At 47.9% G+C, this 25,142-nt stretch overlaps 1 protein-coding gene across 2 annotated transcripts in view; it reads right to left on the minus strand.

The window, feature by feature from the left end:
• The window catches only part of PRKDC (protein kinase, DNA-activated, catalytic subunit), a 126,770-nt gene that overhangs the window by 24,490 nt on the left and 77,138 nt on the right, over positions 1-25,142 (minus strand). The window contains exons 53-68 of one of the 2 annotated variants that reach the window (NM_001256559.2): positions 24,313-24,437; positions 23,986-24,135; positions 22,843-23,016; positions 22,272-22,370; positions 21,098-21,305; positions 19,335-19,524; positions 18,314-18,532; positions 16,655-16,761; positions 15,086-15,217; positions 13,870-14,049; positions 12,074-12,279; positions 10,676-10,814; positions 9,704-9,892; positions 8,711-8,935; positions 7,871-7,979; positions 3,264-3,375 (exon numbers count right to left, since the gene is read on the minus strand). In NM_001256559.2, the coding sequence (NP_001243488.2) occupies positions 3,264-3,375; positions 7,871-7,979; positions 8,711-8,935; positions 9,704-9,892; positions 10,676-10,814; positions 12,074-12,279; positions 13,870-14,049; positions 15,086-15,217; positions 16,655-16,761; positions 18,314-18,532; positions 19,335-19,524; positions 21,098-21,305; positions 22,272-22,370; positions 22,843-23,016; positions 23,986-24,135; positions 24,313-24,437 (2,564 nt within the window). Of the gene's footprint in view, positions 1-3,263; positions 3,376-7,870; positions 7,980-8,710; positions 8,936-9,703; positions 9,893-10,675; positions 10,815-12,073; positions 12,280-13,869; positions 14,050-15,085; positions 15,218-16,654; positions 16,768-18,313; positions 18,533-19,334; positions 19,525-21,097; positions 21,306-22,271; positions 22,371-22,842; positions 23,017-23,985; positions 24,136-24,312; positions 24,438-25,142 lie in introns of both variants that reach the window. The other variant, XM_010811951.4, reaches the window with a different exon arrangement.

A 25,142-nucleotide genomic window follows, 5' to 3' on the forward strand; every position in this document is an offset into this window, starting at 1 on the left:
ACCTGCATTGTCCTGGCCCAAGGTCCATCTCTGGACAGGGAACTAGGATCCCACAAGCCACATGACACAGTCAGAAGACAAAAAAGATCCAACGATATGATGTCTACTACAGACTCACCTTTGCTCTGAGACACACTGACAGAGTAAAGGGAAAGATATTTCAAGTAAATGGTAACCCCAAAGAGCAGGCATAGCTCTACTCTATCAGAGCAAACTAAGCTAACAACAGTAAAAAGATACAAGGAAGGTCATTACACGAGGATAAAGGGGCCAACTACCAATCTGTCAAGAAAATATAACGATTATAAATATTTACGCACCCAACATCGAAACACCTACAAAGCAAACAGTAATAGAACTAAAAGGAGAAATAAACAGCAATCCAACTATTGTTAGGACTTTAATACTCCACCACCAACAATGGATAGATCATCCAGACAGAAAATCAGTAAAGAAATAGCAGATTTGAACAATACTATAGACAATACTGACCTAACAGACACATACATGAAAAAAAGAGAAAAACAAGTTCAATTAAACGATGCAAAGAAAAGGCATATGACAAAATTCAATATTTCTTCATTATAAAAAAAAAACTGTCAGAAAATCAGTAGATGAGCAGCAAATAATTGGAAAATACCAATACAATGAAAAAAAAAATCCATTTACAACAGTGCTGAAAAAACAACACATACTTAGAAACAAATCTAACAAAAGACATCTAAGATTTCCATACTGAAAAAATACAAATCTTTGAAATTAAATAAGACCTAAGTAAACCGAGAGACATACCACATTCCTGAACTAGAGAACTCTATGCTGTTAAGACAGCAATTCCCCAAGCTGATCTATAGTCAACAAAAGTCCAACCAAACTCTGTTTTTCTTTTTTTGGTAGAAATTGATAAACAGATTCTAAAATGTATATATAAATATAAGTATCCTAACAGAAACAAAGCAATTTTCATTAGGGAAAACAAAGTTGGAGGACTCACCCTATCTGATTCAAGAGTATATATAAATATAAGTATCCTAACAGAAACAAAGCAATTTTCATTAAGGGAAACAAAGTTGGAGGACTCACCCTATCTGATTCAAGACTTACTATAAAGCATCCGGAGAAGGCGATGGCACCCCCCTCCAGTACTCTTGCCTGGAAAATCCCATGGACGGAGGAGCCTGGTAGGCTGCAGTCCATGGGGTCGCTAAGAGTTGGACACAACGGAGCGACTTCCCTTTCACTTTTCACTTTCATGCATTGGAGAAGGAAATGGCAACCCACTCCAGTGTTCTTGCCTGGAGAATCCCAGGGACGGGGGAGCTTGGTTGGCTGCTATGGGGTCACATAGAGTCGGACACGACTGAAGCAACTTAGCAGCAGCAGCAGCATAAAGCATCAGTAATGAATACAGTTTGATATTGTAAAAAGATAAGCATAAAAATCGAGAAACAGGACAGAGAATTCAAAAAAAGACCCACAAATATAATGGCCACTGATTTTCACAAAAGGTGCCAAGGCAATCTACACAATCAGATATCCACATGGAAAAAGTGCACTTGTACCCCTGCCTCACACCATCTACAGGATCATCTTTCACTGGATCACAGGCCTAGACATAGAAAATGAAACCATAACATTTCTAGAAGAAAATACAGGAGGATGATTTTGCAAGATGAGCCTGGAATACCAGATCGAAAGGTCTCCCACTAACTAAACCTGAGACATTCTGAACATGAAATAAAGAAGAACAGGAATGGATTATATTCCATAAATAAAATTTGATTCCATGATTATATACTAATAATTAAAATTTAAGTAAATGAGTAGATAAACAGGTGGGGAAGAAGGAGGGCTTCCTACAAGGTGCAGACAAACACAGGCACTTTGGCAGGGGGAGACGATGGTCACTGGACAGCACTGCCAAGGCTGCTTTGTCCAAGGTCATCCAGACCCAGTGTGGAGGCGGCAGCCTCATCGAGCAGGACCAGCGTGTCGCAGAGCACCTCCTCTGTCATCCGTTAGGTGCAGAGGAGAAAACAGGCCTGACACCCGGGAAGGCCGGACACTGCTTTAACCAGACAGCCAACACCACTGCCCCCAGGAAAGGAAGGGCAGGGGACACTCTGTGTTTCTAGGAGGGATGCCGCAGGACGCACACACTGCTTCAGCCGCATTCCCACCATGGGCATCTCACCTGGACAGTCGTGACAACATACAGCTAAACCCAAACTACAGAAAACACCTCCAGAGCATCAGTGTCCTGAAAGATAGTTGAAGAACTGTCCCAGATTCAAGGAGATCAAGAAGACATATCAGCTAAATAAATGCATATACGATGCTGCTGCGTCCTGTCTTAAAGGCCAGAATGCTTTACAGGACATTAATGGAGAAATGACAAAACTGAAATTGAGGCTGTACATTAAAGTGAAAACAGAGAAGTTACTATTGTACTGTGATTCTAAGAAAATACTCTTTTTCTTAGGAAAGGTACACTGATAAACAAAGAGGTAAAGAAGCAGATGTGTGTAGCTTATCCTCAAATGGTTCCAAAAATAAGCACATATATGTAGAGAGAAAGAACAAAAGGCTAATACAGCCATCTATTTAAAATGTTTAAAAAACCATGAATCTGAGAAAAAGGCATACAGGAGAGTGCCACTTCTCTTGTTATTTTTTTTTACAGAATTGTCTCAAAATAAAAAGTAAAAAAGTTTGAAAAACAAAAAGTATTAAAAGACAATCTTTGAAAAGCTGTAGTACCAGAGGAAACAGGGTCCAATGGCAGGAAGAGGAACTGTGGGGTCACAGTCCTTCAGTCCCGCTGACTGTGTTTCTGCACAAAACAGCTCACAGCCTCTCTGGCCCTGCTCCTCCCACGGATACGTGTGGCAAGTATCTGCCTGTGGACCACCCAGGGCTGTTACAAGGGAGGCAGAGAGCCTCAGACCTGGTGAAGTGAGGCATATGGTGCATAACAGGGCTGAGAAGTTGGGGTGTCGCTCCCCGTCATGCAGCCCTGAGACAGGAGCAGAGGGGCCGCCCCGCCTTCTCTCACCTCCGAGCACATCCACAGCTCACCACCCAGCACAGGACGGACAGGGGACATGATCGCACACAGGCAGGGAGACTGCTGATGGACAACCTCAGTGGAAACGGGCGCACGCAAGGCTCCGACTCCACACTGCTCAACCACAGTTTGGGAGAAAAACAATTCTGGAAACTTCAGAAAAGAGATCACATCAACTTGGGGGATCACATCTCACCGATTCGTGATGATATCATCCCAGACGTTCATCGGGTCCATTTTAGCATCAGGGTATCGATTTGTCCAGGTTTTCACAAGTCTCTTCAGGGGAACGTGAGATGATAAATTACCTAAAATGACATTATGGTATGAGTGTGGCCAACAGCCCAATGATCAGACCACCTTACAAAGTGAGCTGCCATCAGTAAACAGAAACTTAGTTCAGATTCCTGGTCCAAACTACAACACTTGGCCCTATTGTTCACAACAGGAGCACAAAGTTACCATGTTTAATATATTCTGGCATGAAAACTTAATGTCTTCAGGCCATCAAGGAAAGAGGAGGACATAAACATGCACAGTTTTTACACTCACCACAGGTCCACAATCACAATGCTCCACTCACTCACAATCCGAAAATCTAAAATGCACTGAAAACTGACAAGCTATTCATGGGGTTGCAACCAATTTTCTTGTTTACAAAATCTAATATGAATCGTCGCGGGACAACCGAACCTGCTCGTGCCACTCGTGGGAGTGCCCAGAGGAGGGGGAGACTCGTCCGTTGCTGGAGGATTGGCCACCAACCCAGATCTGGTGTGCACGTGAGGTCACCATGACAAAAGTCCCCAAACAACCTGGCTCAAGGGCTTCTAAATTCCACAACACTAATATTTAAAGAGAATGCACTAGTCATAGCAAATAACCTTTTTCAACAATATAAGAGATGACTTTACACGTGGACATCACCAAATGGTCAATACTGAAATCAAAGTGATTACATTCTTTGTAGCCAAAGATGGAGAAGCTGTATACTGTCAGCAAAAACAAGACCAGCAGCTGACTGTAGCTCAGATCATCAACTTCTCATAGCAAAATTCAGGCTTAAACTAAAAAAAAAAAAAACAAAAAAAAAACACTAGAAAAAACAATAGGACAACCAGGTATGACTTAAATCCCATATGAATTCGCGACAGAGGTAATGAACAGATTCAAGGGACTAGATCGAGTTAACAGTATGCCTAAAGAACTAAGCACAGTACAGGAGGTGACAAACAAAACCACTGTAAAGAAAAAGAAAAGCAAGAAGGCAAAGTGGTTATCTGAGGAGGCTTTACAAATAGCAGAAGAACGAAGAGAAGTGAAAAGCAAGGGAGAGACGGAAAAGTACATCCAATTAAATGCAGAGTTCCAAAATACAGCTGCAACAGTCAAGAAGGCCGTCTTCAATGAACAGTGCTTAATAATCGAAGAAACAACAAAAGGGGGAAGACTAGTGATCTCTTCAAGAAAACTGGAAACATCAAGGGAATACTCCGCCCAAAAATGGGCACAATAAAGGATAAAATGGTAGAGACCTAGTAGATGCTGAAGAGATCAAGAAAAGATGGAATGAATACATGGAAGAACTATATAAAAAAGATCTTAATGAACCAGATTACTGTGATGGTGTGGTTAGTCATCCAGAGCCAGACATTCTGGACTGCGAAGTCAAGCTGGCCTTAAGAAGCACTGCTCTTAATAAAGCTGCTGTTAATGAAATTCCAGCAGAACCATTCAAATCCCTAAAGGATGATGCCATCAAGGTTTGAAAATTCAACATTCAAAAAATAAAGATCATGGCATCTGGTCCCATCATTTCATTGCAAATAGATGGGGAAACAGTGGAAATAGTGACAGACCTTATTTTCTCAGGCTCCAAAATCACTGCAGATGGTGACTGCAGCCATGAAATTAAAAGATGCTTGCTCCTTGGAAGAAAAGCTATGACAAACCTAGACAGCATATTAAAAAGCAGAGACATTACTAACAAAGGTCCTTCTAGTCAAAGCTATGGTTTTTCCAGTAGTTATATATGGATGTGAGAGTTGGGCCATAAAGAAGACTGAGTGCTGAAGAATTGATGCTTTTGAACTGTGGTGTTGGAGAAGACTCTTGAGAGGCCCTTGGACTGCAAGGAGATCCAACCAATCCATCCTAAAGGAAATCAGTCCTGAATATTCATTGAAAGGACTGATGCTGAGGCTTCAATACTTTGGCCACCTGATAGGAAGAGCTACCTTATAAGAAGAGACCCTGATGCTAGGAAAGATTGAAGGCAGGAGGAAAAGGGGACGACAGAGGATGAGATGGCTGGATGGCATCACCGACTCAATGGTCATGAGTTTGCGCAAGCTCCAGGAGGTGGTGAAGGACACGCAGTCTTGGTGTGCTGCAGGCCGTGGGGTCACAAAGAGTCAGACACAACTGGGCGACTGAACAATAATAGCAACGTTTTAAGCTTTTGTTTTCTTTCTATGGTGAGAAAGCATGCTTACCTTGTTCAGGCAAGTTACTCAATCTCTGATGCCCTATAAATGAGGAAAAAGAATCTACGTCTCATTTGTTGTTGTTCAGTCCCTCAGTATCTCTCGGAGTCTACCCAGGTTCATGTTCATTGCTTCAGTGATGCTGTCCAGCCATTTCATCCTCTGACACCCTCTTCTCCTGCTACCCTCAATCCTTCCCAGCATCAGGGACTTGTCCAATGAATCGTCTGTGCACATCCGATGACCAAAATACTGGGGCTTCAGTTCGAGCATCAGTTCTTCCAGTTCGGAGTTGATCTCCCTTAAAATTGACTGGTTTGATCTCCTTGCTGTCCAAGGGACTCTCAGAAGTCTTCTCTAGCACCACAGTTCAAAGGCATGAATTCTCTGACATTCTGCCTTCTTTAACAGTCCAGCTCTCACAACCGTACATGACCACTGGGAAAACCACAGTGGACTTTCGTCTCTGCTTTTCAACACACCATCTACGTTTGTCATTGCTTTCCTGCCAAGAAGCAAGCATCTTCTGATTTCATGGCTGCAGTCACCGTCCACAGTGATTTTGGAGCCCAAGAAGAGGAAATCTGTCACTACTTCCACCTCTTCCCCTTCTATGTGCCATGCAGTAATGGGGCCAGATGCCATGATTTTAGTTTTCTTGACAGTTTTAAGCCAGCTCTTTCACCTTCCTCCTTCACCCTCATCAAGAGGTTCTTTAGTTCCCGCTTCACTTTCTGCCGTTAGAGTGGTATCATCTGCATATCTGAGGTGGTTGTTGTTTCTCCCACCTATCTTGATTCCAGCTGGTAACTCATCCAGGCTGGCATTTCGCATGATGTGCTCAGTGTATAGGTTAAACAAGCAGGGTGACAGCAGACAGCCCTGTCACACTGCTTTCTCGGTCTTGAATGAATCAGTTGTCCCATGCAAGGTTCTGTTTCTTCTTGACACGCATACAGGTTTCTCAGGAGACAGGTAACATGGTCTGGTGTTCCCATCTAAGAGCTTTCGACAGTTTGTATGATCCACACAGTCAGAGACTTTAGCATTGTCAATGAGACAGAGATAGATATTTTTCTCTATAATCCAGTGAATGTTGGCAATCTGATCTCTAGTTCTTCTTCCTTCTCTAAACCCAGCTTAGATACCTGGAAGTTCTTGGTTTGAATAATGCTGAAACCTAGCATGCAAGATTATAAGCATGATCTTACTAGCATGGAAGATGAGTACAATTGTCTGATGGTTAGAGCATTCTTTAGTACTACCCCATCTGGGTCTTCCAGATTTGCTGACATAATAAATACAAAACCTGATCAGTTTAGTTCAGTTTAGTTATTCAGTCATGTCCCACTCTTTGCAACCCTATGGACTGCAGCACACAAGGCTTCCCTGTCCACCACCGACTCCCAGAGTTTGCTCAGACTCATGCGCATCAAGTCAGTAATGCCATCCAATCATCTCATCCTCTGTCGTCCCCTTCTTCTCCTGCCTTCAGTCTTTCCCAGCATCAGGGTCTTTTCTAATGAGTAAGTTCTTCGTATCACCTGGCCAAAGTATTCCAGCTTCAGCATCGGTCATCAGATGCCATGATATATATTAGTTTTTGAGCCTACATCTCATAGGCTGTTATAAAACTGGGTAAAATACAGAGAAAAGAAACTAACACAGCTCCTAGAATGATACGCCACTAATAATACATACTTGAAAAACCATTCTCCAAATTTAAAACAGAGAACAGTCAGGTAGATGGTTCTGAATACCAACTTTTATCGGTACTCTAAGAAGTCTTTCATAGTTATTTTTAGAAATAGAAATGAAATTAACAAGACATCACTTCTGACTCTGGGGGACCTTCCATCGGCACCAAGATTAAGCCCACTCAGCAGCAGCAGAAAGGCCTTCGGTCTGGGCACAGCCACCAGGGCCTCACCTCACCACCTGGTACCTGGGACAGTCACACCAGTACCCCAGGCTCAGGCTGGCCTTCTGAGAACCCCTCTCTTCCGACCATACCCAACTCAAGCCCTACCTGCAGATTCTATCACCCCAATTTTTCATGGGGCTCCTGGACTGCTCTGCTCTGTGGGGACCACAGCGTCTGCTCCCTGGAAGCTTTTTAAGCACCCGGAAGAGCACTGGACAATTTTAAACACTTATTTCAACAATCTCAAAACACACATTCATGGAGTAAACTCAAGACAGTTTCTAACCCATACATTAAGAAACATGTACTATCACCAAACAAACAAACAAACACAGATGCCAAAACTCTTCCTAATTATGAAAGGACAAAAGATACATATAAATAAAAAATTACCTTGTTTGCTAATAAAGCTGATGAACTCCTGAATTTCTATGAACGTCTGTACAGACTGCAATTTGGTGAGTCTACTTCTGTGTAAGAGGACATCAATACTGGAATAGTTCTGGAAAAGTTACTTAGCATTGGTTACAGGTCACTGTACTGCTTCAGATTTTAACACAGTCTAAACATGAAACAGCAACCACCCTATAAACAGATCAGTTACACGGGATGTCTCTGAGTGGTCACAGGAGCAATTAAATGGTCTAATTTATTTTTAAATTTTGGTTTTCAATTACATTTTGGTTCAACAAAATCAATAAGAGCAATACAATCAGGGGCTGCTGCCTCCATTCCCCACCAATTCTTAAAAGTCACAATATCCTATAATACAGAACTGCCAACTATAGAAGCCAACCTGTCTCCTTCCATAAACTTCCTAGAGTGGACTGCTACTCAACCTCAAACATGTTTAAAAACTAGAATAAAGACAGTGAATGTCTATGTTTGGCAACAACAAACATTCAGGGACTCTACACAAGATGCATCTTTAACAACGTAATGGCCAACCTCAGAGGCAGGACAGACCCTGGCTGGTGGGGCCGCACGACCCTCCTGCACGACCACCTTCCACCCAGATGCCTGGGGGTGGGGCCTGCTCCCAGGTACTCGTCCAGGGAGAGAAAGAAAACCCCAAGGGAAAACAAAAGGAACTTTCTAAATCAGAAACAGCCACTAAAAGGCCCCAGGCCGTTGGCTGGTGTGCAGGGAATCAGAGGGAAGTGGCCAGCGAGCTGCCCACGTCGACCCAAGCTCACAGGAATAGCGCACCACCAGCGGGTGCGCCCAGGTTACCTGCATGAACATCTGGATGCAGTTCTGGATGTAATACTTGGCCCTGTCAATGTCGTCCTGCAGGAGGTAGAGGAGACTCAGCTCCTGGCTGTAGCGGAGCTCGAGCAGGGCCTTCCGCAGCTCGGAGGTCAGTGCCTCGTCCACAAAGGTCAGCAGTGCCTGGTCGCCCTCCCCGCGCAGCAGCAGCTTCAGCTTGCTGCGTACCATGTATGGCAGGCAGGTCTCCTGCAGAGCAAGAATGGATGTGACATGCCGAGATGGCGTCGCCACGCATCTGTGGTGTCACTTCACAGGTTCAAATGATGGCGCTTAATGTTTCAAACCTAAGGCCACGATCTTTAAAGCAAGTTCATCTACAATTGCTTATTTTATAACCACAAAACATACAGGAACACGTTCTATGGAAAACAGGAACTACTTGTAGCTGAAAGAGAACCGGACGTGCAGTACCAAGTGAGGACCTGAAGGCCGGGTGAGGGCAGCGGTGCAGATGGGTGCCAGGCCGGCCCAGTGAGGCCTCTGTGCGGTGCAGACACAACAGGAAGCACTCTCCCTATGGTCACACCAGGGAGGCTAACATTCCTCTGTAAAGGCATCTGCTTGTTTTGAAAGCATTAGCTAAGAGCACAGTGAGTGAGTTAAAATCGCTCAGTCATGTCCGACTCTTTACGACCCCATGGACTATACAGTCCATGGAATTCTCCAGGCTAGAATACTGGAGTAGGTAGCCTTTCCCTTCTCCAGGGAATCTTCCCAGCCCAGGGATCCAACCCAGGTCTCCTGCATTGCAGGCAGATTCTTTACCAACTGAGCTATGAGGGAAGCACAGTGGTTTAACCATATTATGGAGTTTGGGGGAGTCAAGTTCTATAAACACTCTAATGCTTTACAACCACTTTCCTGTTTCTGAAAAGTTTTAAACACCTTCATTAATGAGAGAGCACTTGACCATCGAGGACATCTACTTGGATGACCTCACAGATGGCCCCGCACCTGATAGAAGGGCTCGCTCCACATCTTGCTCAGGTCCAGGGTGCCCTCGCCATCAGCGCTAGCCGTGGAGCAGTACTCCAGCGACGTCCACTCGGCCAGCTGGTTGTAGCAGTCAAGGGATGCGAGTTCCCAGAAGTCCTTCTCAGCTTCCGTGGGCTCGCCATCTGCCCACTCTTGTGTGTTGAGGGCCTGTGAAGATTATTTTACCAAACTGGATACAGGTAACATTCACACTAAGAATAATCACTGTCAGATTTATGACAAGTAGAGAAAAAAGGGAAAAGAGAGTTAACTTGAGGGAACCTAACAGTCAAATGAATATTAAAAATCCCAGCTAGGACAGAACCACTTCTTTGGGGAACTTAACTATAAAGTCAATTAATAAGCTGAAAACTGAAAACGGCCCCTAATTTGATGTAAATACTGTAGATTCTTCACTACTTGGAAAGTTCTTAGAATGAAAATTAGAAAACAGGACATTTATAGAAGACTGCAGAGGGTTTCACCATGTAGACGTCTCGCACAGGCCAAAGGCCCTCAACTGCAGTGTGTACCTGCCACACACCCACACTCAGCCACGGGCAACTCCAACACAAGACGTGCAAAACTGGACTTCCCCAAACCAGCCCTCACCCACCTTTTTATAAGTTTTACTTCCAGAGTGGAAACAATCGACTCAAACAGAAACTATATTACAATACCAGATACTGAAATGACATCTTACAATTTCATACTAACTTGGTAAAAAACACTTTCTCTTTGATTCAGTATTTTCTTAAAAAGAGTAAGAATCAGAACAGTAACTAGTTCACGTTCAGTTATTATGAAACCATTTTCTGGTAGTAATCTTTGTGCAAAAGTTAAGGAATACAGCGGAATATCTGAAGGTCTAAATTCTAAAGCTGACAGTGTTTCCATCCAGAGAACAGAAGTGGTAAAGCAACTGACACACTCGCTGGAGATCAGCTCTACCTCGTTATATAGCCTGGCAGCTTCAGAATAGTCACTTCTTGCCTCTGCTAACAGTGCGTCCTGAGTGATCTGCTTTGTTCCAATCTCACTGCTGAAAATACCACGGAGGATGTCATACTCCCCGATCGACCTGTACAGTCTATGAAACAGATCAAAAAAAAAAAGAGGACAAATCAGTGAATGCCCTAATATTTTTCAAGTCTTTCTTGAAATGACATTAAATCAAGATGCCACAATTATAATAACTAAAAAAGATGTCATATTGTTTTGTTAAAACATAAAATCTTAAGAATTTTGAAGTTACCATTAAGTTTTATTACTTGAGCCATAGAGAAGGCAGAAATTATTCTAAAGTGCATGCATGTGTGCTCAGTCACCTCAGCTGGTCTGACTTCTTGTGACCCCGTGGACTGTAGCCTGCCAGGCTTCTCTGTCCATGGGATTCTCCAGGCACGAATACTGGAGTGGGCTGCCATGCCCTCCCCTCCAGGGGACCTTCCCGGCCCAGGAATCTATGTCTTCTCTCATGTCTTCTGCATTGGTAGGCGGCTTCTTTGCCACTAACCACTAGTGGCACTTTGCCAAGAGCATCCCCTTGGGAAGCCCATTCTAAAGTGCACTCAATGTAAAAGCTGAAAATATCCTAGCTTTACAATGCACAAGTTGACTCATTAAATGAGACTGTTCTATGTCACGCCATCACTGAAACACTTATCTGTGGGGACCTTTCTGGAATCTGGAATGTGGTCCAAAACCCAGAAGTAGGTAAACTAGTTCTGGTCCTACAGATGCCATGTACTCCACATTCAACGGCTGTCTCGATGTTACTGAGAGTTTCAACTTTGATGTCAACACAAATTTGTGGGCCCATCAGCCAAGCCTCCCACTTGAAGACAGGCTCAGGTGTCTAAAAGTCCATTCCCTCCTCCCTGGAGACTTCTTCCTGTCTTCAGTGTCTCCACACAAGGTGTCACGACCATCCATGCCCACAGAGGACACAACGGGGTGGGAACAGCCAGTGGGCAGAGCAGCAGCCCCAGCACGTGGTCCCCCAGGGGATGGGTCACACCCGGACTGTGAGGCTCCTCGGCAGCGACACAGCTCCTACTGCTCACTTCTTGCTGGTACAGGGACAGGAGTGACTACACAACAATGACACTCTTTTATGCTTTTCCCAGAACCTGGAATATTTTAAAACCAGTGCTTCAGGAAAAGTGCAAACCCAGTCTCACCCTAATCCAGCGCCCTCAGAATCCAGTGCCTGAGAATTAGGCACTGGGTTTCTCATGATAAACCTCAGGTAAGAGAAGACTGAAACAGGATTGTGTGTTGCCCAAATAAAGTAACTGTGTCAGACGCATCGCTTTGGCTACAGCAGGGTCGGGGCCCAGAGCTTACTTGGCAAGTTCCATCCACCTGCCGACGTCGGGGGGCAGGCTGGGCCTCCCCCGCGCACGCTTGGCGGGCGGCTCCTGGGGTGCCAGTCGCAACAGCGCCTCCTCCAGCAGGCAGATGGCCCCGGGCTGCTGCAGGCCCGCCAGGCCAGCCCCACTGACCAGAGCCGGATCGAGGCTCAGCAGGTCAGCGTGTTGGCAGCTGATCTCCTGGCAAGATACAGATACGCAGTCCTTCAGTGAGAGGGTCTCCAACCAGGAGCACCTCGTTTTACCAAAAACACTAAGTTCTGGCGTTAGCAGTCACGGGAGAGAGACATGGAACACTTCACACACAGTCTCAGACCAAGTCTGCACCTGGATCCCTCCCGTGCAGCTCCCCCAGTTCCGGGCCCGAAGGCAAGCTGCAGGGCGATATGTTACCTATGGAAACCTCCTTACACAGCAGTGGACAAAACTGCAAAACTAAAAATTCAGATATAAAAAAATCACTGTAGGATACAACGTGAAGAGAAACTTACTCTGAAACACTGGCTGATGCAATATAATTTCTCAAGCCTTGTCTTTGGTATTGCCAGGAGAAAATCAATGAAAGAATTCTACATGTAAATTATAAACCAATAAAAAGTAGAGTACATAAAAAGAAACTGTATTAACAGTTTCATGCTGCATGGAAAAGAACAAAGTAGGCATAATAAATACTTCAACTCAAGGAATTATTACCCAGTTTGCAAACCACAGCTACTGATAAATAGCATTAAAGAACAAAATTTTTAAACTACTCCAAGGACATAACTAACTACAAAAATACTGACATGAATCCAGATGATTTTCTATTAGGAGCTTTGTAATTATCCATGTTTCGAGTATAAAGAAAGTATTTCTTAATCCCCTAATAAGTATGCTTAGTGGTTACAGCAGTACATCCACACTAGTCCTCTGTTCGAACTGCATTGCTTTGGAAACCTTCTCTGACACCTGTGTCCCCCGTGTCTGCAATGGTGCACAGCACCCCCCACCCCCCAGCAAGGTGTGGCCCGCTGATCTGCCCATCAGGCCCTGCACCCCACCCACTTCTGCATCATGTGCCATGCCCTCGTGACCTTCCACCTCTGCCTGCCCCCCGCCTGCCCCCACCGAATGTAGTTCTGTGTCCCCGTTGCCTGGTCCCCACCCGGTGCACAGGTAGGCACGTACTCCGTCAATGTCCCCAAAGGTGACAGTAGGGCTGGGTGCCACGTGACATGCAGGTGTGACCAGAACCCTGCAGGGACGAGCTGACACAGTCAGAGCAACTTTGTATTAAGTTGGATCTCAGATTATTCTGTCATATATAAATTTTTAAAAAAATACAAATTAGTTGGGGCTTCCCTGGTGGCTTAATGGTAAAGAATCTGCCTATCAAGGCAGGAGACACAGGTTCAATCCCTGCTCTGGAAAATTCCACATCGCATGGAGAAACTAAGCCCAGGTGCCAAACTACCAAGTCTGTGCTCTAGAGCCCGGGACCCAGGACTACTGAAGCCCGTGTCCTAGAGCCTGAGCTACACAACAAGAGAAGCCATGGCAATGAGAAGCCCGTGCACCACAACAAAGACTAGGCCCCGCACCCCCCGCCAACACAACTAGAGAAGAGCCCACACAGCAAGGAAGACCCAGCACAGCCAAAAAGAATAAGTAAGCTGCCCTGAGCCACCTGGGAGGAGGTGGCCCCACCAGAGTCCAGCTGCTGTGTTAAACCCATACTGCAACTGGGAAACCAGCAGAGCCACTGGGACACGGGCGTGCCGACAGCCTCACCTGGATGCAGGACACGAAGGGCGGGAAGAAGGAGAAGCTGGTGTCCAGAAAGTGCGTGAAGTCCTGTAGGAGCTTCTGGGCGGCGCCCCGCCCCTCAGCCACTGTCCTGCGCTCGCCCGACTCCCTCAGGATCCCCGAGCACAGGCTGCCGAAGAGCTGCCTCGCGACGAGCGGGTCTCTCTGTAAGACATTCCCGAGTGGGACAGGTGCACTGACTTGCCCATGCGTCAGAGCCCGGCCTGAAACATCAAGCGCTGCCGCCGGTCGCCATGCTGGGCAATGTCACTGGAGGACTGTGCCCACCAATAAAGCTGGGAAGGGACGTGGGGCTGTACGCTATTTTGCAAATTCCTATCACTTTATAAATAGTTAGATTAGTAAAAAGATTATAAAGCAGTAATGGGCTACACAGACGTAACCTATTATTATGATCAATATTGGGCTTTCCCAATAGTTCAGCTGGTAAAGAAAGTGCCTGCGATGCAGGAGACCTGGGTTCAAGCCCTGGGTTGGGAAGATTCCCTGGAAAAGGGAAAGGCTACCCACTCCAGTATTCTGGCTTGGAGAATTCCATGGACTGTATAGTCCATGGGGTCACAAGGAGTCAGACACAACTGAGCGACTTTCACTTATCACTTATGATCAATATTAGTACTGCAAACTTAAGTACAGTAAAAATATGAGGCATCAAGTTTCAGTACCTAATTATGTACTATATGACACAGTATAAAGATTTTTAAAATTACTTCATTAAAGTCAAAGGAATCTTAACCAGACTTTTGAGGGATAAATATCCCGTTTATCTCAGAGCACTCAGCTACAGAACCTCACTCACTCCTGAAGCTCGTGGTCACCCTAACGACGCAGAGGAGTATTTCAGTCCTCGGTGCATGGGAATTTTGGAGGAGGATGCTGATACCACTGACCTTCCCTATCACCCCCACAAGAGGGTTTTGTATAATCAATGATTTAAGTGGTGAAGCTACTTACATACTATTTCATTCCCACCAACATCACTGGTGAGAAAAAGAGTGCGGTGTGACTAGCACACAGAGACACTGGGCCCAGAGCAAAGTGCTGGATGGGACCCCATGGCGGGGTCCCCGGGAGCCAGGACTTGGGATGAGGCTCAGCACTGAGGCCCGTGTTGGGGACAGGTCACCCCTGCTCCCACACGAGGCAACGGCCCCAGGGCATGTGCCAGCCCCGCACTGACCTGGGCCACAGCCTGCAGCGGGGTGATCAGGCTGCTGTGTGGAATCTGGATGTCAGGAAGGTCTCCCCGGCGGTAACTTCTGTACAAGACGACCTGAGCCTCGTGCTTCATTTTCAACTCACTCTTGATCTCCTACGATCATCAGCAATACAGGAAGGTTACAACTTTCATCTAAAGAGTAGTGCTTGGGTGATGAAAGCATCCTCACCCACCACTGACAAAAGTGAATCAAGGTCAATTCTATCCAAGATGCTCTAGTCACTACACTTGATCAAGGTGGCAGACAGTGAGCCCAAAACCAGTGTCAGATGTGCAATGGGAAGATTATTTAAAGATCTGTTACAAAGAAATCCGAGTTTCTCTGAAATTAGAGAACTTGATTTAAAACTTTTTCAACCCACAAATGAGAAGATTGTATTTCTTTGTCACTCTCAAGACAAACCTTGGCTACAGAGCCCACTGGCCCCAGCTGGCCCTGCTCTCTGCAGCTGTTCCCCCTTCGGGCCCCATTCCCCCAGCGGGTACCAGTTCCAATGCCAAGGGGCCGTTCCCTCTGTGGGGCCAGGTTCCCCCTGCGGGCCCTGTTCCCCTCACAGGGCACTCCCTCACATGCGTACATCCTGGCTAACCCCTGAGGCGGCCCAGCTTCTCCATCTGCAACATGCTGCTCTGCAGCTGCAAGAGTAGAGGGGACCCCCAAACACCTCTGCTGAGAGTGGTGACGACACCCAGCAAGGCCACCCCAGGTCCCAGGCCACACTCCATCCATTCCCTGAGACCCTCAGCGATCAGCCGAGTGCCTCTATCCCACCCCCGCCCTGTCCCCTCAAGAAGCCCAGGCAGGACTCAGGCTTAATGAGGAGGCTGGAGCGAAGGACCCTAGGCTGGGTGGGGCCGGCCCTTGGCCTGCAGTGCTGTGGTTACAGAGATATAGGGAAGTCCAATCTTTCCACAGAAGACAGTGGAACCTTTTGACCATTTCACACGCAGACTTGGAAGTGAAGTGCCTGAGGATTTAAACTGAGTCACAGTGGAAACAGGATTCTCACCCACAGTCTAGTCCTAGAACAGCCTGTCAACATCACTGATCTGTATCTCACACTGACTCTAGGGCTGAACAACTTCTGCTGTTACTTCCACATTGGGAGAAACGTTCAACCATCCATTCATGCCACACGTGTGTCTGCAGTAGGCAGCTCGGGACTGGCCACGCTCCTCACCCAGCTCCCCACCAGCCTCCAGGAGCACAGCCCCTCGGTTTGTTTGCCCTCAGCCACGGCGTCAGGGCTCTGGCCTCAAGGCTGCAGGGACTGCAGCTGGGAGACGTGACCCCAGGGCACTGGGGGCAGGGGGGTCTGATCTCCACCTCATGCAGAAAGCCTGTCTGTCCAGAGAGAACAGCACCTCCCACTCCCCAGTAGAGCAGTGGGGCTCAGGGGACACCTGGAGGTGGGATCGCATGGGCCATCTCTGCGATCTGGCCTAGGCCAGCCAGGAAGACATCTCCTGGGCACACATCCTGTGACAGAAATACCTATTTCCGACCAAATTCCAGAAATGGGTACAAACCTTTTCTCGCTTTTGCTCCACAACACCTTTCCTGGCATAAATCAAACTCAGCTTTTCTTGGTCCTTTAGAAATCGTCTGCGTAATCGCAGTATTTCTGCACGATTATCTGGAGCTGAAGAACAGACAGCAGGTTGGTTATGCGCGGCTGATGTCGTCCCCTCCTCCCCAGAATTGCTGACATGAAATGAGGCATCTGCTCATCTCCATCTCCTACTCCCCGCAGCTCTATTTCCAAAACAACCTAAGCCTGTGAAGCGCAGTTTTGGAAGCTGGAGAACTGAGGCTGCATGGAGGAAGCAGGCAGGGCTCGGACATCTTGGAGAAAGAGAGGGCTTGGAAATGCGAGGCTGAGGCTGGAGGTGCGGGGCCACATGGCTGGAGCAGAGCCCCGCAGCCGGGACCACTGGGGAACCCAGCGCTGCCCCAGCACCAGGCCTGGACGTGCAGGCGGGAGCGGGGAGACCTGGCCTTGGAGGGGGACCACCCAGTACAAAACGGGGGCCTCCCTGTCTGATGAGGCCAGTCAGCACACCCAGTGTGCAGCCACCACTCCCAACGCCAGTTACTGCCTGCCTGGACACAGCAAAAGCCGAAAATCAGCTGACGTTTGAGCAAAGCTTCAAGTAAGAAAAATAGGAACCAAAGCAACAGGGGGGAGAAAATGTTGAAAGCAGACCATCTAGGAAAAAAATTTGTTAAATGACCCTTTATCACAAGAGCAAAAATAGGTCCTGTAACAGGGCATGGAAGGGACTTTCCAAGAGCACAGAAGCTCGTGGGAACTAGAGACTGGACATCGTCACGCACACGCACAGTCAGAAGGTATCGCTGTGCCCAGAGCCGAGCAGAGATGGTAAGAAGGGAAAATTGGAAGGGTAATCCCTCGGGTCTGACAGTCAAGGTGGAATTCCTACAAGAGAAAACTGACGTTTGGAAATTATCAGCAAAATCACCCACGGGAGAAAAGGGAAGCCGTTTCCTAATGATAAAGAACATGTATATATGTACATACATGCAGGTGGATCACTGTGCCACACAGGAGAAATCAACACAACTCTACTGCAACCAAAAAGGAAACGGAGGCCATTAATGCCCATGAACAGTGACCACACGAGAAAGGAGAGAAGCCCGACGTGAGCCAAGCCGCAGCAAGACCTGTTCAGGACGTCGGTGACAGTGTGGAGAGAGGGGGTGGGCAAGGGAGAAAGTGACCAAGACCCCAAAGAAAGGGGGCCACAGTAACGCCAACTGGAGCTGTGGAAGCAACACTGACGAGCTGGATGTGAAGATGAGGCTGGCTGGGGAAGGGGGCCCGGGGATGGGGCTGGGGGCTTCTCTAGAGTCTGGGGGGCATCTGGCCGGGGCTCCTCCCGGAGCACACCCCCAACCCCAGTGAGCCGAATGTCTGCATCCCCATTCCTGCCCTCAGGCCTGCCCTGACCCTCCCAGCCCCCGAACCTAAACTCTCTCTGACTCAGCTTCCCCATCCTGCTAGTACCATGGCCTCTAGACCCCTGGGAGCCCTGAGTGAGGGGCCAAGCCAGTTCAGGCAACCGCTTTCTGGACTCCAAACCAGGCTCCCACGTGGTGCTGGGCTCCACGCAGGCCACCCGGACTCAGGAACAGTCATGAGTTTGTGGAGGCAGGCGTTTCAACACTTTTACCTTGTGCTCCGTCGTCCACCTCATCCTCAAGGAGTCCCAGCCTTTTCTTCCCAAATTCAGGCCCCACGGGCTTCAGGGGCGTCCCCCGGGGCCTCTCGGGCCTCTTGTGGGCAAACAGCAGGGACGCAGACGAGGCCTCGGCGGTGGGGGCCAGGCTGCCGCCCAGAGGGTCGGTGCTGCCCGCCGTCAGCCAGTGGGAGAGCACTCTTCCCCCTGCAAACACAAACGATGCGCGGGTCACAGCAGCGCCGCTTGGCCGGTGCCTCGGCCAGGACCTGCTGCTCGAGAGCAGGGCAGCCCACAGTTACCAGGGTGGGCCATGTCCCAAGGAGGCCCGGCAGCTGGACCTCCTGTCCTTGTGGGCACGAGGGAGACCACCACATGTTCGTCAGGATGACACAGCATCTACATGCCACTAAGGTCTGTGATTTCTAACATCAGTTTCTAAAGGTCCCACGGTAATTGGCCAAGTTAGTCCTATTTCCACAACAGAGTATGAAAAAATTACATAAGGGAAAAACCCTGAAGTATTTCCATAAAAACGACTTGGGGATTTTACTCTACAACTGATACTCTGCTGATCAAAGGAAACAGCTGAACCGTTTGAGAAAGAGCAGTTTAATCAACTACGAACACAGTAAGTGAATCTGGTTTAGCTCTGCTTTGCTTCTGAGACAAGCGGTTTTAAATGGGATGCACTGGACAGATGTTTCCGGACAAAAATCAAACTAAAACTTACATGTACTGAAATCTTTCTTGTTTTCTCCAGTCAGAAATGTTTTTCTCCCCCTTTTTAAAATTGTGGTAAAAACACAGACAGTCCAATGGATGGCGTCACGCACTCTAAAGAGCCCAGCACGTTTGCTGGTTGCACAGCCCTCCCCACCTCTGTCCCCAGGGCCCCTCAGGCCACCCCACCCCCGAATCTACAACCCAGGGACCCAGCCCATCCTCCCTCTTGCCATCGAGGCCTTCACGGTGCCCTCGGCGTGCATACCCACAGCGGAGGCAGTACCTGCGCTCTGTGTGGGCGTGAAGTCGAGCTGCTGCTGGGTGGCCCGGACCTGCCCAGCCATCGCCCTGCGAGCCGAGATGGACCCTTCCTGGGTCCGGGCCTGGAGCGTGCTCTGAGACGCCTGAGTCTCAACAAACATTGGTGTGAGGACCGTACTCCGGAAGCGCCAGTCAGGGTCAATGGTATACTCCTGCCAGGAGAGAGGGTCAGGTGAGGTCACGGCCCTTCTCAGAACATGCAAATGCTTTATTTAAAACTCCACAGTCCTCTCTACAAACAGTACTACACTCCATGTAGCTCTGCAAGAAGTCGCTGAAGAACAACTTTCTCAAATTTAAAATTTTTAACAGAACAATTATCTGTCAACAAATAAAACCAATCAGTGCTGGGGAGAAAAACTGCTTTTCTCCTCCTAACATCCTGCATTCAGAGGCTCACTGCCACGCTCAGGGAATGACTCGGCTCCTCTGACCCCACTGCCCCTGCCAAGTATCCAGAATGGGAGATGCTGGGGACATGGGGGGATGGGGCGGGGGCTCTGCGTCAGGGCTGTGAGTCATCATGTGGCTCATCAGCGGTGCTGCCAGGTGGAGGTGCAAACAAGCACCTACGGGGCGTGGCGGGGGAGCGGGGGAGGGAAATGCCTCCATGGAGGCCGAAGGGACAAGGGTGAGCTGTGTGCAGGACAGGGGGCGAGCGGGGTGACGTGCAGGTGGGCATCTCGGGAAGAATGTGTGTGGATTCCAAGTAAACTCAGGAAGCCAGCACGAGTCGTCAGGGAAACGCCAATCGAACCACAGTGAGGCATCACCAGACGCCTGCTGTGTGGCTGTGACCAGGAGAGAGAGGTGGCACCTGCAGCTGAGGGGGGAAGGGCACCCTGTGCACTGGGTGGGCGTGTAACCTGCTGCTGCCATGTGGACAGCAGAGTGCAGGTTCCTCAGGAAATTATAAATAGAACCACCAGAGGATCCAGCAACCCCACAGCTGGGTGTTTATCAGAAGAGAACAAAAACACTAATGGGAAAAGACACAGGCACCCCAGTGTTCATAACAGCACTGCTGACAACAGCCAGGATATGGAGACAACCTAAGTGTCCGTCAGCAGACAAAAGGAGAAAGAAGACGTGTGGTGAGCGCGCACGCACTCACACCACACACAATGATGGGCTACTACTCAGCTCTCAGCTTTGAAACACAACGAAATCCTGCCATTTGCAACAACATGGATGGACCCTGAAGATATTATGCTACATGAAATAAGTCAGAGAGAAACACAAATACTGCGTGATCTTATTCATACGTAAAATCTAAAACAAAAACCTAACAAAACCAAACCAACAAAGCTCATAGAAACAGAGAACAGATTGGTGGTTGTCAGAGGTGAGGGGTGGTGGAGACGGGTGAAGGGGGTCGAAGGGCACGAACTCACAGCTGTAAGTAAGATCTGGGGGGCGATGTGCGCATGGCGACTACAGTCAGTAACACCATTCGTATACGTGAAGTTTTGTAAGAGAGTATATCTTGAAAGTTCTCATCGCAAGATAAAAAACCTCTAACTATGGGCAGTGATGGATGTTAACTAGATTTATTGTGGTGATAATTCTGTAATATATACAAATATCAAATCACTACCTTGTGCACTGAAAACAAATACTATCCTAATTATACCTTAATTAAAGAAAAAAGCAAGGATTTAACACCAGTGGACAAAGTCTGCTGACCAACAGGCGGGATAGTCAGCTCACAGGGCCAGAGCTCACCTGAAACTCACACTCTGACAGAGGGTGCTCAAACAGGGAAGTCCGGAAGTCGGGGCTCAGGCTGGTCATTTCAAGCAGGAAATCTGTTGCTAAACTCAAGAAGTGCACTTCTATCTTAGGAGAATATAAGGAATTTAGGGCCAGCAATCGGTCCAAGGTATTTGAAGGCAACCTAGTTTCATGGCTCCAGAAGTTCCGAATAGTTAATCTGGAAGGCAGAGAAGAAAGAAGAAGAGGAGGTCTCTACGTGTGCCCCACGGGGAAGATCTCTTCTTCCACCGGAGATCAGCCCTGGGACTCCATCCACGTGCAGACCTCCATCCACAGGTAAGCTGCCTGACAGATGAGGCACGTGCTGAAGGGGAAATATTCCAGAATGCTGGCATACTTAACAGGAGGTGAGAAGCTGGATCATTCTATTCTCATTTCTATTACCCAGAAGTTTGCAAAGATGAGAATTTTACATTACATACTCTGAAACTGAGAAAACACCAAGAGAAATTATATATATAGTCCTTCATTGTCTTACTAAGACAATTCACTCTACACATTAGTGCCACAAAATATTCAAAACATAATGTGAACAGAAAATAGTCAAACTATTAAAGAAATTAAAAACCAGATCCGGCTTTATAATTTGTGAATGTTTGAGGAGTCCAAATACAATTTTTAAAAGCTCAATGAATTAAAAATTGCAGTACGCTCCAAGTTAGCTGACACACAGAATCGTCAGGGTTTCCGCCGTGCCTGCTATAACATAACGAGCGCATGGCGAGCGTGTGGGCATCTGTGATGGCGCTGCAGCGCCCTCTGGTTTCCAAGGCCTCCAGCACGCCGTCTGACACTGATGTGCAGGGTGGGAGCTCACTTGGGGTTAAATGGGGAATGACAACCCACTTTTCATTACAGGTTTCTCATCCTGAGATGCTGTAACTCACAGCACAGTTAAGACAGCGTTACCCACACCAGTTTTTCAAGACTTGTATATTAAAGTAACATGCCAGGACTTTCAGGTTCTAATGTGATTTAAAATACATTTTTCTTATGCCAGCAAGAGGCAGAGAAAAGGCTAATACAGCAAAGGCCCTTTTACACCTCAGAGAGACCCCACATTGGCCTAGAAAGAGCCCTGAATGTGCCCACCCACCCACGCTGCTCCGGGAGGGGCACTTACTGAAGCCCAGGGTTCTCGTCGGTCAGCCCTTGGATCAACACATCTTTCGCCAGCTTGAATACTTCACGCGAGTCTTCATCTGCCTGACTCTCTGGGTCTCTGAGAGCAGTCACAAGACAATAAAACTGTTACTGCTCCTTCTGCTGCTCTAGGTCAACCCAACAATGTTGTCTAGGATGAAAGTAACGAAACCGGCCTCTTCCCCAACTTCCACCCCCCCCACGGGGCCTGCACCCTGACCCGGGCCCTGGTGGCCAGCTGGCGAGCAGGACCACAGTCCCCAAGGAGGAAACATCCCAGGAGCTCCTTCCTAAACCTTGTCAGACTGTAAGGGAAAACAAAGTACACTTTTAGCTCAATCAGTAACACCGCGCTCTGAACATTTCCCACGGGTTCACGAAATGCAGTAAGATGAGAATATATTTCAACATACCAAACTTGCTGCAGTTGTTAACCACACATTTTTAAATGTCTTATCATTTATTATAGTCGTTCCAGACTGCTGGAGGCACCCAGACGCTCTCTAAGAGACGGGACACGAGCGTCTGGCGGGGACAGGCGAGGCGCTCACCTGTAGTTGTCATGGACCCACATGAGGATGGCGTACATCCGCTCACGGCACAGCACTGCAGGGTGAGCCAGGAACTCCACCACGGCGCTCAGGAGCTCCCGGAGCTCTGCCGGTCTCAGCCGTGCCATCATCTTGGAAATTATGTCCAAACACACTTTCTGTCTCTCATCATCTCTATAAAAACAGGAATTTTCAAAAACACAGACTTAACTGCTATTACTATACCTTTAGATATGACAGGTAACATTTTCTTCTCTGTGCTGTTCTGTATTTCAGATTTTATTATTATAGCTAATACTACATTTATATAAAAATTAAACTCTTGAAAATAATTATCATGGGCTAGATTATGAAAAGGAAATTAACACTGTAGTGTCCTGCCTGGATCCTAGGAAGAGGATGAGGAAACTGGTGATTTCAAATAGACAGAAGTACACTAATGTTAACTTCTTGGTTTAGACAAACACCCTGATGATGTAAGATGGGGAAGCTAGGTGAAAGGTGTGTGTGAATTCTGTGTACTTCTAACTTTTCTGTAAAAATCAAATTATTCCAAAATAAAAAGTTCATTTTTAAAAAACCTGACAAAGTCAAACAAAATAAGCTAACTATAAAGGATTTCATGACTTTAAAAAATGGTTTCCAGGGCTGGTCAGGCACCAGGGGTTAAGTGCAGTCAGGGCCCAATGTGGTGCACCCCCATGTCCTCCTTAAATAAGCACCAGCTGAAGGCTCCACACACAGTAGACACTGAGCCAGGCTGACTGGAGGAAACCAACACAAAGACAGTTTATCACCGTGTAAAAGTGTGCACACAGGCGGGAGGAAAACAGCAGAGGGAGGAACACACGGGGTGCCATCAGCAGCCCTCTGTTAACATTTACCGTAATCGCGTGTTACCATTTTGAAAATAAACAAATTTAACAAATAATGGAAGCCTGTTAGCTGACAGAACAGGTACGGAACTCAAAACCACACATTTTGAATTTGAAAACAGCCCTGGACAACCCAAGACGGGGCCTCTCAAGTGTCAGGTGTCAAAGTGAACAAACACTCCTGTCACGAAGACTCACAAGTCCCCTTGAGTTGAGGGGACAGCGGAACAAACAGCTGCATCCAAGGACACAGGCAGCGGCCACTCACCTGTGCCTCATGACCTGAACGAAATCCTTGCTCTTCAGCTGCAGGTACAGGTCAGGGGTCTCCTCCGCACGACACAGCACCACCTCCAGACACAGTGTCTTCATCACGCCGTGGAACCTCGGCAGCAGGAAGAGCACGCTGTTCATGAACCTGGGCAGCGGGCAGGGCCAGTGAGCGGAGGGGCACTGACCCCCACCAGGACTGTCCCCGGCAGGCAGGTGCTGACAACGCCCCACGACCCTCTCCGCAGGCAGGGGCAGGCAGACGGACACAACCACCCACCCCGCGCATGACCCTCCCCAGCAGGCAGGCAGACGCCACCCCCACCTGTCAGCCAGAGGAGGGAAGTTCTTCGTGGCTCTGCTCAGGCACACGATGAACTTGTCCTCCAGCGTGTTCTGATGCCGCTTCAGCTGCTTCACCACCAGTTCATGCACAGACTCCTCTAGCATCTGGAAGACCAAGTTTCCTTTCAAATACACACAAGTGGGAACTCGGAGGAACTGAGAGGACTGAGGTGACCACCCAGAGCACCATCTCGAGGAGGCCGTGGGGGCCCTCACCACTGGGCACCACCAGAGGCTCGGCGGCAACGGGTTCAGGTGACCCAGGCCTCGGCCACACAGCGGGTGAAAGAATGATCAAGACTAAACTTCTTTCTGACACCAAAACTCTGCCAGCGAGTCATCTGAGCAGCTGAACAAAGACCAGGGACTGAACGCTGTTTAGGACGCATTTGAGGGACTTTCCTGGCGGTCCAGTGGTTGGGATGCCTTCCAATGCAGGGGGTGCAAGTTTAATCTCTGGTTGGGGAGCTAAGAACTCCCAAGCCTCAGAAGCAATATTGCAACAAATTCAATAGACTTTAAAAATGGTCCACATCAAAAAATCTTAAGAAAAAAAAGATGCATTTTATTATGTCAGTGTGCACGTATCTGGGCAAAGACTCACACAAACCAGGATTTCAGAGAGCTCCATCTGCAGGCAGCCTGCCCGTCTCCCTATGCCCACCTTCCAGGCCTGGCCTCTCCTGACTGCTCCCCGAAAGCCGTACCCCCAGGGAGCATCCACCCACAGAACAGGGGGCTCTGACCCCACGGGAGAAATGAGGAGCACGAGGGGCCCTTGGGACCAGAGACCATGGTCTGGAGCCGCAC

The sequence above is a fragment of the Bos taurus genome, chromosome 14 (genome assembly GCF_002263795.3).
Source record: "Bos taurus isolate L1 Dominette 01449 registration number 42190680 breed Hereford chromosome 14, ARS-UCD2.0, whole genome shotgun sequence".
Taxonomy (NCBI): Eukaryota; Metazoa; Chordata; class Mammalia; order Artiodactyla; family Bovidae; genus Bos; species Bos taurus.